A 15,413-nucleotide genomic window follows, 5' to 3' on the forward strand; every position below is an offset into this window, starting at 1 on the left:
GACAGGCTATGGCCCGAGCTCAGACCCTGCAGAAAGATCTGAGGTCAGTGTTCCCTGTGGTCAGGGCACCTGAAAATTTGGTGTGGGTTCCCTCCTGGTTCCTCAAGATCACGCTCTAGTTCTGCGACTCCCCAAATAGGGTCCATGCCATAAGGTTAAGATTAAACAAAATAAAAGATAAAGAGGTGTTGTGATAAATATAGAGAGTACAAGGAATGCTGGTTATTCTATGAAGGTTAAAAGTCAGGTGACATATAAGGGTGTACCTGATCCAATTTGCTTATTGGAACTCCTTTTTTTTGAAACAGTTCAAGTTTAATTTGTTGATATATGGCTTGTGGTCTATACTTAGACAAACACTAAGTTCTACAACATACTGGAACTCCTTTATAACAACTAATATTCATACCACGTTAACGCTGTTTGTGTAGAACACGTAGCTGGCACGTTTTAGGGGACTAGATTTGACGTGTTATTCCCTTAGATTTGTATAATAATACATTCACTTACAGTAAGATTCTACTTCTTAGTTTTTCTGTAGAACACACCATGGTGTTGCAGTAAAACGTTATACCTGACTGAAAATCAGCTTGGTGGATATTCATACTTAAGAAAAAACAGCGATTCGCTAAGAAAAACACACCAATCCTCCATCAACGGGCCCTGGTATTAGAATACCGCATTTAAAAAAAGCAACTAGTGTCCGTGGTGTTCATTTACGTTAAACTTCCCTATCAAATGGTGTGGAGCAAAAAGAAATACTAATTCTTTTGTTTTGTCTTAACAAGATTTAAGATGAGTTCTATGGATTCCTAAAGAAATGATCCTTCTTCAAGCACCGCTGGGTAGCATGGATTGCACTGCCTGGGATGCTGAATGGGTGGGATGGGTATCTACTGCTTCTTTGCATGCCTTTTGTACCACTTATAATTATGCTGTTAAGAGTCTTTACAAAAAAGAAACCCAATTTATTCTTTTTAAATGTTCTAAATACAAATGCAGAGGCAAGGAGATAAACAATAATTCCACTGGTGCTTAGAGTTTAAACTATTTGAACTAATGTACCTGTGAGACTACTGCATATTGCAACCTACAACCTAAAAACTATCAGCCCATATCACCACAGGTAAGAAATGAGAAATTTTGAGGGTTATTGAACACTGAATATTTGCAGCTGAACAAGACAGAGTTACTGAACATCACTGCATGGCTCTAAAACCCTCAGATCCGCCAGCACACGATAGCTGTCATGAAGTACGGCTACATTTGAAAAGCGAAAGTCAATGGAAGTAAGAGTGGGTGTATAAGTAAATTACACGGGTAGGGGTGGGGATGGGGGTGGCGATCTAGTGAGAGGCTGCTTCATCTTTAATTATTAGATTTATTTACTAATTGAGCTCTGTGTATTCCTAAAGAAATGGTCCTCCTTCAAGCATTGTTGGACACCATGGATACTGTTGCCTGTGATGCTGAGTGGGTGTGTATTTTGGTGGAGCAAATATATTAACCAATACTTCACCCTGCCCTCCCTGCACTTTTAAGGTCCTGTCCTCAGATTCAACTTCTGGCTTAACAACATTATGTTTGGTGGTTGTTGTTCATTTTGTTTTTAAGGAATGCATATCCATTCCAAACTTAACAAGCATCATTTTCTGGTTTTTTTTGCAGAGGTGCAAAAACAAAATGAACGTGGATTTTTCATATACCACCAAACATCCCACTCCACTTCCTGGATGTGTGCTGTCTTCTAGAGGGACTCACAGTATCGTTGGTCAAGTGTTCCCTTCTTTACTAGGTGCTCACACACGTGAGCATAAGAAAGTCTGCATGACGAGGCAAGTAACACTGGACATTATTTTTGGAATTCCTCATAAAAGTGGGTCCAAAAGAGATTTTTAAAATGTGACTTATACCACAATTCATATACTGAGAAAGAAATGGGAAAAATACAGGGAGAGAGCAGGAGTACGAGAGGAAGAACAGCTAGGCATCCACTCTCTGCCACCCTGTGTAGTAAGAGTGAGACTCTTGTGTCAGGACAATGAGAACACGTTTCAGCACGATGTGATTTTGCATCTTAATAAAAATATTTCTGGTCAATGCCTCTTTGCCTGACACTTCGTTTGGGGAGAAAACAAATTAAGGCTATGAACTTGGAGATGGGCATATATTGAAACCAACAGTAATCAGTGACTAAAATAAAGACAGGGTAACAAAGGGCTATATTAATGCTTTCATGACCTTAAATTAACGTGGAGTCTTGTGTTAGCCTGAGAATCTTGTGAACCACTAATAAACCTTCTGCCAATATGATAGCAGTGCGAAAAAGAATTTAAAGAAAAAACAAGGAAGTATATTACTAAACATTAAAATGCATACAAACGGCTGGAGCAGAGATCACAGATGAGACACCGAAGAAAGCACAGGTCCTGTCCTCAGAAAGCTTATGTCAGGAAAATTCTGAGACTGTAAAACCAACAGCAAATTTCTAAGGAATTCAATCGCCTATTTCTGGTCCTAGCAACTAATCAATGTTATAATATGCATAGCACTGACTAGCTGTTAACTGTTAATTTTTCTAGATGCAGGGCCAGCAATACCTCTGTTTAAACATCACAGTGAAGTGCCCCAAGTAATGCTCCTTTACAAGTTGCTGGAAACACTACAAGGCTGGTGAGAAATACATTTCGCCCCACTGGAACACTCTAAAACCTGCATAAGCCATCAATGGGAATTGAGGAGGATATTTCAGTTGACTATCCACCTTTAGAAACGAATGGCTCTTTAAGTATTAAAATGAGGGTTTAATGTACATTATAACTAATAGTACTTGAGATGAAAGTAAATGACCCACTACCCCCCTCCCAGGTACCAAGAGGGGTCAGATTTCCCATTTATCAGCAAGTCTTCAGGGTAGGCAGCATCTCAATCTCACATTCTCTTCTGCGGCTGCTTCATGGATGGCTGAGGGGAACACTTCAAAAATGAACCAGCTAAACAAACTTCCCAGCAGCACTTGACAGAGCTACACCTATTCTTCCCATTTCCAAAGCAGTGGAGAATTAATTACCAGTTCTATGGATCTATTGTAAGTATAATAGACTAAAGAGCTATCACAGACACATTTATTGTAAAAGCACAATCCCAAGAGTGTCTACTGGAGGGCCAAAACGATTAACACAAATGCTTTGTCAGATCAAAGATAAAACCTGCACCGCCCAATTGAGGAATGAATTAGAACAGTGGGTTATCTTTCAAATTAACCAGGGCAGTTAGTGAGGAAAATTTCATGAAAGTGTAATTCTTAGCCTTTGTGAATCCACACAGCAGGCATTCTGCCAGCTGACAAGATGATGAAATTTTCATGCTTAAAAAAAGCCCTCTTCATTTCCCAATTTAGATTAGCTAGTGTTTCTCTCCCCTTTTGTGCGTGCGTGCGTGCGTGTGTGTGTGTGTGTGTGTGTGTCTATTTGCTCTTCTGAAGCAGAATTTAAGGGGAGGGGAAACACATATCAATTTTTCACTGTAAAATTGAGTCTTTTAAAAACATCCTTAAAAGCTGAGAGATATAGTCTTTAAACTGCCTTTTTATGATTTTCAAAGAAATACCAGTTCGATTTTAACTTTGTATAGAGGAACCAATTAGGACCGGGGCATGAAATCAACTTTGAATTAGAGCTTTCTATGCTGCCTCAAAGTCTTCCAATGCTTCATCAAATCTTGAGATAAAGCATTAGAGTTGTTTTCCTCCTAAGGAAATATATTACTTGAAATATCCTTGCTTGGTGCGTCTTGTATTTCTATGTATACAGAAATTTAAATGTTCTATGAAACAAGAATCCGAAGGATACAATCATTGCTGTACGGTGAGAGAAAAAAGCATTTCCCCTGCTATTAAAGGAGCCAATATTAAAACACTACGATACAGACTGATTCTCAGATATATAAAAATTTTAATGTTTGCTGTATCACATTTATTCAGTCAGCACTATTTATTCACCACAGAATATAACAGAAGATGTGGTGTATTTTTTTAAGAGTGATTAAGAAGTATACTTTGCTACCCTAAACTTTGGCCCTTTTGTTCTTGACAGCCAGATTTCTTGGTGATCTAGAACTGTGTTCCTTGGCAGGTTACAGTGTTTGGTCAAGTACCTTATAGTCCTCCACTGTCTTACAAAAGCTCCTTCCTTGTGGAGATGCCTCCTTTCTCAATGTAGGTTGTTCTTGCCTGCAGTGATTCTAAAACTAAAATGAAAAAAATATGGAGACTCTTGTTCTCAGTCCACTAACAACTTTATGTCTAGTGGGGAGCATTTTTTAACTTGCAGAATAGCTGGGAACTCTTTTGCTCATTAGCTTCAGAGAACAGTCACTTTGATCTCAGTACTCAGTACCAACATCCTTACCTCCAGTACACTTGGTGTATTAATCTCCAGCTGGATTACCACTGCTATGGTATATCACACTGAACTAACTGTAATCAGGATCACTTGAGGCATGATAACAAAAGAAACTCAACACCATATCCCTCTACTGGCAAAGTTCACTTAAGTCTGGGGTCAGGAAGAAAGAGAACACTCTACCAATAAACTGTAACTTGGAGGTGCATGAGCTTTCTGTATAAAAGCTCTGATCTTGAGAATATTTGAAACATTTGTTCATCATGGGGCCATGAAAAGAACGAATAATGGATTTCTTTCTCTTCTAGACAATCACATATGCCTAAGGACAGAAAGTAGAGAAACAAGTTCTTAATTTTGAGGACAATCATATCTTTCTTCAAGTGTAGGAATGACATTTGGGTATTTTAATTAGAAATTCCTTAGGAAAGTCAGTCAAGTGGGCAGTTAACACAGGAAAACTAACTTGCTGCTAGTGAGATGGTCGGTAGACAATTAAAACAAATGCTATAGAAACCCTGGGTTAAACGTCTGGATGCCTAAAACTAGGTTATTTAGCTTGAAAAATACTTATACAACCACGACCACCACACCACACACACACAGTCAGAAATCAATCTTTCAGTTAGGGCATATTTCTAACTATTCAGAAGATCATTTTTCTGCCTATTCTCAACTTAGTCAAAACAGATTGCCCGCTCATAGAGAAGGAAATAGATGAGCTTCTTCTGGTATTAACATTTCCATGGTGAAGATTTTGATAGACTAAACACAGAGAGAAAACTCAGAATTCTTCCCAAGAGTCAAGAATCATGCTCTGCTCAATGAGGTCTGTAAACGAGCTGAATAGTTTTGATTTGGACTCTTCATGCTAAATAAAGGCCTAACATTTCACGTGCTGAACGTTTCATCTACTGCGGAATGTGAACCCACAGATAACCTTTATTCCCATCCAACTGTTCATTAAGTACAGCACCAGATTATTCACTAAAATGTTTCAGATTTCCCAAAATGTAGCCATAATTATTATTTTAAAAATATCTTCAGACAAACCTACTTGGTTCTTTTTTCTTGACGAATACAAATTATTCTACTCCAAAATCACAAGACTAGAACTCTATGCTTTTACTCTTCATCCTAATGATCTAATACTTGATTTTCATTTAATGAGTTCGATTTTAAAGAACGTAATGTTACGCTATATGTTAACTAACATATAAGTAGAAATTATAGGATGATATTGATCAAAGTCAAGAGTCTTACCTAATAGAACCAGAGCATTTTTTGGGAAATGCCTTGCCAGCATAACCTCTTTACCTAAGTTACAGTGAACTTTCAAGTAAAAGAAATTTTGTTTAGATGACAGATGACATAATGAAACACTAAGAAAAATCAAGTGGGAAATGTGGTGTTTTTTTCTTTTAATTTTAACTTTTGAAGAGAAAAAAAGTAATTCATATGAAATGTGTTAAAAACCAAAACAAAAACTTTGAAAGGAGCCTTCTTTCTAATGCAGACAGCTCACTCACTGTTCTGGAACTCTTCCTATATATTTATAAAAATTAGACATTCTTCTTTAAAATGCCAGACAAAAGCACTGAAATTTAAAAGATGTTTATTCTGATTTCTTTGGAAAACTAAGCTATGAAATGGTTTAGATGACCACATAAACACAAAGTGTTAGCTAGTTGGCAGTTTATTAAAATCACCACACGGGAAGGGACAGTTAGGGAGTTTGGGATTGACATGTACGCACTGCTGTATTTAAAATGGATAAACAATAAGGACCTACTGTATAGCACAGGGTACCCTGCTCAATTATGTAACAACCTAAATGGGAAAAAAATCTGAAAAAGAATAGATATATGTATAACTGAATCACTTTGCTGTACCCCTGAAACTATCACAACATTCTTAATCAACTATACTCCAATATAAAATAAAAGGTTTTAAAAAAGTAAAACAGAAATAAAATCACCACACATGAGTTTACGGCTCTAGTTGCCAAAGATAGGTAATATTGATTTTTCCTCCTCTGATCGAAAATCTGAGTGACCATTTAACTTCATTTTATTTAGGCAGCAATAAACTACAATACTTCCTGATTATATTCTCATTTTTCCTTAAAAGCAAAAACTTCATTACTAAAAATACTGCTCATTAATGAGATGAAATGCCCAACAGAAAAATCAAATCATTTTCCTCCGTCTTTTCAAAATTTTACAGTTTCATACAAAAACCGTATCATTTTATTTTAAAACAAGTACCAAACCTTAGTAAGTTGCATATGTAAGACACTCATTATGGATACTTACTTCGTAGTATTTTTTAATGCATCGTCTAATGTCCATGATCAATTTGTTGCTCAGCTGTACCATAAAGGTCAGAGGCGAAGCCTTACAATCGATGTTACTGCAACGATACAAGCTGGGCTCCATATCGGTTCCCTACAGAAGTCAAGACAGACAAGTACACAAAAGGTTATAAAAGGTTTCTTGTGCTTAAAAACTTACATGCTGTCCTGGTGTACGATATTTTAAATTCATTTTATTGGTAAGCTTTTTTTTTTTAACATCTTTATTGGAGTATAATTGCTTTACAACGGTGTGTTAGTTCCTGCTGTATAACAAAGTGAATCAGCTGTACATATACATATATCCCCGTATCTCCTCCCTCTTGCGTCTTATTGGTAAGTTTTTAACCTTATTTTCTCAACCACTTTCCTCCCAAAGATCCCCTCAGTCACCACATACCTTCTACCCTTGCCACCATCGTAATGGAGTACAAAGCCCAAGGGAAAACCTTGAAATTACTTTTTTTACATTCAATACACGACAGACTATGGATAAAATAGTTTCCCCTCTGAAAATACCAGTGAAGTTGCATTATTGGAAATAAACATCCCTCCTAGAGATACTGATCAAGAATTTAAATTTGCACTTAATTCATTCCAAGGCAAAGCAAGAGCGTTAATGACAACAGTTTGCTCCGTATCGCCAACTTAATTTTAAGAAAGTGATCTTTCTTAAAGATCACAAAGTGATCACTTACTGTTAGCTTAGCAAATCTAAAATTTCTGTAACCACTGCCCCCCAACAAATGAAATGTATTTGGGGGAGGGGAGAGAGGAGGAGTAAAAATTTGAAAAAATGAACTATTAGTAGTTGGAGAAAACGTTTTGTTTTGTTTTAAACAAAGACAAAGCAAAGGTAATATTCAGGGAAACTGTTGGGGTTTCTGGAGCATTTGTTTTCCTTCTTGATACTTAAACATCTTGGTTTCCTGCTCCAATCTGGTACATAACCCTACCCCGCCACACGAAGCAATTCCAGGTGGAAGAGATTTTAGAGCTTGACATCGGGCTCTTCCACAGTTAGCCCATCTGCAAGTCGTCAAGCCTCCATGCAATTAACTATCTTATTTACAGCTGTAATGAAGCAAAACTCAAGGATTTAGCAAGTATTGCTGATCTGTGTCTGCCTCTTCCTTGCACTTGCTTCCAAAGACTGCTTTGTTTTGATTCAAAAAAATGCAAAACATCTGCTGTTTGTCCAAATTAACTTAAAATAATTACTTTTAATTTAGATAAAGGACGTATTTTCTTTCAGTTTCAAGGTTTTACGTGGTTCTGCTGCCTACTCATTTGCCAATGGCTAGTACATGTATAACACTGCAGTGGAATCAAGTAGATTGGCTAAGTTTCAAGTTCTGATCCAAGGTCAATGATACATTTTTTGGCAGTACTTCTTTAGAGAAATGTCTCCCTGTGACTTTTTTAATGCCTGATATGCAAAGACAGCAAAGATAATCACAGTACCTTTGTCAAAAAGGAGGCAAGTGGGATGTGTAAAGATAAACAAAAACTTTCCAAAAACACTTAGTTCCCCATTAACTTGATTTAAGATAAAGGAAAATATTGCTCTAAGCCTTAATAAATTGGGCTGGGAGTGGAGAAATACAGGTTGCTAATTAAGGAATTACAATAAAAATACTTTAAGATAATTCAGAGTTTTTAAGAGATTCCATTTAAAAAACCAAGGCCAAGCATTCTAGGAAGCCAAAAACAATACTCAAGCATACTCTATTAAGAGGTTTCAAGCAGAAATAAGTAAGCTGTGAAGGCAGAATTCATATGATGCTAAAATTCTTTAAACACATAAAAACCTGTGTTTTCTTTTTCCTTTTTATATACATAGTAGAGAGAAAATGGACTTTATACTAGTTCACTCACAAAACAAACAAACAAGAGAAACAAAAGCAACTAACCGAACCATCGAAGACGCTATCATAAATATTCTCAGTTCCACATATAGGGCATGGACATTTGAACCTTTCACAGTCCCTGTATTTCTCTTCATCCGTGAGCTGTGCTGGGCCACCAAGGAGAGCATCATTCTCTTCATCTTTGTGATAATGATGAACTCTAAATTGGGTGGCGTCAAGTCCTATTAATGTTAAAGAAAAAATAAATTCAGAAAGGTACAATTATTTAAATTCCCTTCTCCAAAAATACTCCAAAGAAGAGAAATCAGAAAAGAATTATTTCAAATTCATGCACATACTACACAACCATTTGAACTCAAGATAGAGGCTCATATCACCAAGACAAATGACTTCCTTTTTTAAGGAGATTATAAACAAAACAAGTAAACTGCACCAAAACAATGCAGAGACATTCCACTGGACATTTGCGTTTGGAAGCAACTACTTCTATAGGATGGTTTTACTATTTTCTTAAAGTTACAATGAAAATCTCAAAAAAATGTGCACTGTTAAAATCTCCTAAAATCAAAGTATCACCATTAAAACTGAAAATAGAGAATAAAAATCCCATTATGGAAAACAAGTTCACTGCTATTACAACTCCTTCAAGCGCAGACACCACTGCTAACCCTGATTTCAATGCAGTGGTCGATTCCATCTTGGCTCAGTAGTTAACAGCATGTAGGTTGCAATCTAATTCAGTGGTTAAAATTCAGTAGCAGCATCTGAGTCAAAACTCAACATGGTTTTTTTTGGTGCTCTGAATTCAGAAATTTAAAATATGTGCAAAAACAATGAATCTACAAACTCTATAGGCCAAAATGTCCCCGACAATACTGAAGCCAAATATACCTTCTATATTTCAATCAAAACAACACAAGAAATCAATCGATGCATAGTTTACACTATCTTGTTTCCCCGAACTATTTGAGAAAAGAAACGATTATAAGGCCAACCAACTTAACTTGCCTTTGACCAAAGCACATATGTCAAAATGTACTATTTGGATTTACACTTAAAGATATTCCACACTGAATCTTATAACATTTTCTTGAAAGCATTCCTTAGCAATCCCAAAGAATTCTAGGCTTCTGAGTAATCTAAAGAAAGCTATCATTTGTTTTAGTATAAAGGTAAATAAGTAATAAAAACAGTCACTGGGCAAAAAAGTTCAAATACCAAAAACATCTAAAAATTATTGTAACTCTATCAACAGCTTGCATAGTTAGATAATCTAACAGATGTATTCAGAACTCAGTGACAAGATCCTAAATCCCATCCTAAATCCCATCTGGTCAATTGTCAAGTGACATCTCTTTAATTATAAAAGACTTAGGGCTGACTGACACAGTGGAAAGGTGCTGAACAAAGAATGAAAAGACTGAGACTTTAGGTCTTGGTTTTCTCACCTGCAAGATGGAGCTGCTACTACCACCACCATAGGGACAAATCATTTTCAGTGGTGCCTATCACTGGTAAGCACCCAATAAATGCCACGTGAATGAAAAAATAAAATACCGGACGAACATCATTTAATCCACCATTTAATATTCATTCAAAATTACAAATCTGGAAAAATATATGAAACGCACGTTCGTGTTGCACAGCAAGTTAATAGCTGCTCTTTGTAGTAATTAATCAAAGTGAGTATGTCCCAACATGATAGCGTATAATAAAAACAAAGACGACACATTCAAAACAAATTGAAAAACTGTTCTTGGTTACTGTAACATAGGTCACTTGGCCCCAAGACTCACTATACATTTTTATTTTACAAGTTACCTATAGTTAAGAGCAACAGCAAGTTAGTGAAGTGTGGGGGAACATACACCCTCTCGTTTAAAGACAAGGAGGGGCAGAGGAGTAAGAGAGACCATGCCCACGCCTGTGAATGGTGCCATTTCTTCTCTGTAGTGAAGGGCAACTGCTGCAAATTCCTGAACCGCTAGCTGTGAATCCAACTGTATTCACATAATGTCTTGCTTTATTCACGATTATGAGAAAGTAGCTCCACCTTTTCTCTGATGGTATAATTATTCATCAATTTCCCAGGCCAATACTATTCAAAAAGTAAGGAAACAGAAAAATAATAAGTGTTTTCTGAAAGACAAGCTTCTTTCACAACCTAAATATCAAGGAACAAAACAAAGCTGGCTTTGCACATAGACAAAACTGGCTGGGCTCTAACAAGGAAGCAATGAAATCTCTTTCTAGGCCTCCCCACCAGCCATGACCACTGAGTGCACCTGAGGCTTGGGGAGGCCTGCCTGCTGAGCACACCACAACTGGACATGGGCTGCCTTGCTACTTACGGAGAAAAGCCCAGCAAGTGACCGAGAGTTATGAAAAATTATCAGGCCTTATGAAATGCCTACTTTAAATGTCCATTTCCACAATCCTTATCTGCCCATGGCAGCAACAAAAACAAATGGCCTACCTAATTACTTCAGATTTATTCACAAGCTGATTTTTTTTTCAAGAGAAGGGACTTCACCTCAGCACTCTTGGCCATAAGTCAGTGGTAAATTTTTTAAATATAAAGGGAGAAGACGGTGTAATTACCTTAAAATATTAGGTATATAACGATCCTTGTACAAGAAGTTACTTGGATACAAAAATATCACAAAAAAGTGATTTCCTTGGAAGGACAATTATAAGTTCAACAGAAAAATCACGGAGGGCTAAGTTAAATCTTTTTAAGAAAACATATAATTAGTCATGTTAAAAAGTATGGATCATTGCTGCTGGAATCCTTTCTTAAGGTCAAAATCCATGCTTAAACCGCAAACTTATTCAACATATAAATTAATTTTTCCAAATCCGCACAAAATTGGCGATAAGCAGCTTATTTCGAAGTTTCAGGAAACTTAAAGTTTTACTGCTTAAACCATAACTCGTTAAGGCTGGAGCGAAACAACAGGGAAAAAGTATCTGGTGCTGCCACCTAGAGGTAGATTCTGAACTTTAAAATGTACAAAACAGCTGCTACATAGAACTCCATTCGTAGTTACTGTCCCTCCAAAATGAAGCACTATTGTCAGAAATGACATTAAAGCAAAATCTTTATAATCACAGTTTCCATACATGCATATACAGGGCATAATCAATATTAAACTGCACACCACACAGTAAGTAATCACAGTAGTCTTTGAGCGAGCAAGAGATACAAAACTGAATTCCAAGTTCCTCATCTCTTCTAATGAGAGCTTTCTCTGAACAACTGGCTTAAAGAAACAAACTTTATGCCCCAGCTGAAAAGAGATCTTCCACTTCTACTAGACTAGCTTTTGACAGATGACTTCAATCATTTGGTCCAGCACAGAGTAAAAGGAGGAGCAGCCTCCTTGGTCTTGGCACCAGTTACGTGGGGGAAGAGCAGGAGTGGAAATGATGTGTGCTTTAATTCAACCCTGTGGCTTGTCGTGACCCAGCCGCACCGTTTTGCTTGGGCTGCAGTGGGGGAGTGGGGGAGGGCAACAACGACGAGACGGGACAGAGGGGCAGCGGAACAAAATTAAAATACTGTCATTTATAATTAGAAAACTTATAGGATCTCACATTATTTTGGCAACAGGATCAAAGCTCTCATGTTTCAAGAAGTATTTATAGAAAGTAACAACACAGGCACTGGAGGGGATGAGTTCAGCAGTGCCGTGTTATACTTAAGATCGCCACATTCTTACCACACATTTAGCACAGAATTATTTTTTTTAACCACAATTTTCTAACAATTGTAAACTATCTGTTTTTAGAATGTTCACTTGCCTCCATTTCCAGGGAGTATGTAAAATACTCCAAACTCAAAGCATTAGGTTTAGACTAAGGCTGATGCGTGTGACTAAATAATCTTCTTCCTCCAAGAGACAAGGTCTCTATTAGTGCAACTGCAAATAACTACAGTAAAGTCAATTACATGTGTTCATACAACTGGGGAAGAGGGAAAAATCCATATGAATGAAACTCCAAATGAGTAGAGTAACTGGTATTCCCAAGCAGTTGTCTGTAATATGAATCACTCAAACTACAAGGGAAGCTAATTAATGAAGTCTTACTGTGAATATTTTTTTCTAAAAATTTCTTCTAGCAAATGAATCCTTTCCACGAATCCAAGCTTTCATATAGCTGGACTTCTTAGAGAACAATATACAAACTGAAAACTTAGTAGGATTAAAGAAAAGATATTTAATGAATTTTTAAAAGGTGACTGCTACATCCATAAAAAGCCTTGTATAAAAGTTCATAGCAGCTTTATTCATAATAACCATAAATTGGAAACAATCTGATGTCCATCAACAGGAGGATGAATAAACAAACTGGTATAATCTACCATGGAATACTACTCTGCAATGAAAAAGACAGAATACTGACACGCAACAAGATGGATGAATCTCAAAAATACGCTAAGTGAAAGAAGCTGAACACAAAAAGTATATAACAGAGGAGATTATTTATATAAAATTGTAGCATAGGCAAAACTAAACTATGGTCCTAGAAATCAGATGAGTGGCTGCTTTTGTGAGGGGGAGGGTATGGACTGGGGAGAGTGCAATGGAACTCTCTAGGCAATGGAAATATTGTTTTGATAAACTGTTTGCATAATACTCTTAACGCTGTACGTTTCATGGTACATAAATTATACTTGAAAACAAAAACATTCCAAATAGAAGATGTCTGTGATATATACTAAAAACATTCCAAATAGAAGATGTTTGTGATATATATTTCCAAAGAACTCATTCAGAATATAAAAGGAATGCCTGCAAATCAATAAGAAAAAGACAACTCAAGAGGAAAGCAGAAAAAGACTTGGACAGCTCACAAAAGAAGATATTCAAATGGCCAGTAAGCATAAGAACAGGTGCTCAACTTTATTAGTCAACAAAGAAACACAAATTAAAACCACAACATTATGCCATCACATAAAATGGAGGAGAGAGGAAACACCAAGTATTGGTAAGAATGTCGAGCACTCAGACACTGCTAGTAGCGGGTCTAAATTAGTAGGACCACTTTGGAAAGTTGGTAATATCTACTAAAGCTGAACATACATGTTCCCTATGACCTAGCAGTTCTCCATCTAAGTATATACCCAACAGAAATATATACAATTGTTCAACAAAAGACATGTGCAAGAATGCCCAAAGCAGCACTATTCATAACCACCGGAGTGGAAAGAACCCATAAGTAGGTAAGTCACACCATGTAGTATATTCATACTAGACAGAAATGAAGTACGACCACATGGACCCATCTCACAAACATATTGAACGGAAAGTAGCCAGACATAAAGAGTAAAGACATAATTTATACAGCATCGAAATATAAGAACACTTCATCTATGATGTAAGAAGTCATGATAGTAATTTTCTGGTGGGGCATGGAGGATAATTTCTAGAAGGAAATACGAGGGAGCTTCTGAGAATGTAGTAATATATTGTTTCTTGAGCTCAGGACTGACTACACTGGTATGTGTTTACTTTAGCAAAATTCCTCAAGCTGTTCAGTTAGGCTTTTGCATACTTTTCTGTATGTATGTTATACAAGAAATTCACACTGATTTCTCATACCACATACAAAAATAAATTCAAAATGGATGAAAGACTTAAATGTAATAAGACCTGAAACCATAGAACTCCCGGAAAAAACATAAGTACATTCTTTGACATTGGTCTTAGCAATATTTTTCTGGATATGTCTTCTCAGGTAAGGGAAACAAAAGCAAAAATAAACAGGACCACATCAAACTAAAAAGCATTTGCACAGGGAAAGAAACTATCAACAAAATGAAAAGGCAGCCCACTTAAATGGGAGAAGATATCTGCAAATAACATATCCGACAAGGAGTTAATATCCAAAATATACAAAGAACTCATACAACTCAATACCAAAAAAAACAAACTACCTGATTAGAAAAATGGGCAGAGAACGTGAATAGACATTTCTCCAAAGAAGACCAACAGATGGCCAACAGACACATGAAAAGATGCTCAACTTCACTAATCATCAGGGAAATGCAAATCAAAACCAGTGAGCTATTGCCTCACACCTGTCAGAATGGCTATCATCAAGAAGACAACAAGTAACAAGTGTTATCAAGGATGTAGAGTAAAGGGAACCCCTGTGCACTGTTGGTGGGATTCTACGTTTTTACAACCACTATAGAAAACAGTATTGAGGTTCCTCAAAAAATTAAAAATAGAACTGCCATACAATCCATTCAGTTTCGTTTCTGGGTGTTTACCAGGAGAAAAACAAAACACTAACTCAAAAAGATTCATGTACTGCAATGTTCACTGCAGCATTATTTCCAATAGCCAAGATATAGAAGCGACCTAAGGGCCCATCAATAGATGAATGGATAAAGATGATGTGGTGTACACACACACACACACACACACGAATATTACTTAGCTATAAAAAATTGAAAGCTTGCCATTTTTGACATGGATGGATCTAGAGTGTATTATGCCAAGTGAAATAAGTCAGAGAAAGAAGAATACCACATGATCTCACTATATGTGGAATCTAAAAGCCAAAACAAAAGGAAAACAGAGTCACAGATACAGAGAGCAAATGGGCGACTGCCAAAAGGGAGAGGGAGTCAGGTGGGAGGGGATAGGCAAAGGGGATTAAGAGATAGAAAGCTCCAGTTATATAATAAATAAATCATGGGGATGTAATATACAGCATAACGAATATGGTCAATAATACTGTAATAACTTTGTATGGGGACAGAGGGTTATTAGA

General features: G+C 36.7%; 1 protein-coding gene across 3 annotated transcripts in view; it reads right to left on the reverse strand.

The window, feature by feature from the left end:
* POLA1 (DNA polymerase alpha 1, catalytic subunit) overlaps positions 1-15,413 on the reverse strand; it is a 295,300-nt gene that overhangs the window by 136,909 nt on the left and 142,978 nt on the right. For all 3 annotated transcript variants that reach the window (XM_024746622.1, XM_024746621.1, XM_024746620.1), the window contains 2 exons: positions 8,670-8,848; positions 6,719-6,850 (listed from right to left, as the gene is read on the reverse strand). In XM_024746622.1, the coding sequence (XP_024602390.1) occupies positions 6,719-6,850; positions 8,670-8,848 (311 nt within the window). The remainder of the gene's footprint in view (positions 1-6,718; positions 6,851-8,669; positions 8,849-15,413) is intronic.

The sequence above is a fragment of the Neophocaena asiaeorientalis genome, unplaced genomic scaffold, assembly GCF_003031525.2.
Source record: "Neophocaena asiaeorientalis asiaeorientalis breed wild unplaced genomic scaffold, Neophocaena_asiaeorientalis_V1.1 scaffold20, whole genome shotgun sequence".
Lineage (NCBI taxonomy): Eukaryota > Metazoa > Chordata > Mammalia > Artiodactyla > Phocoenidae > Neophocaena > Neophocaena asiaeorientalis.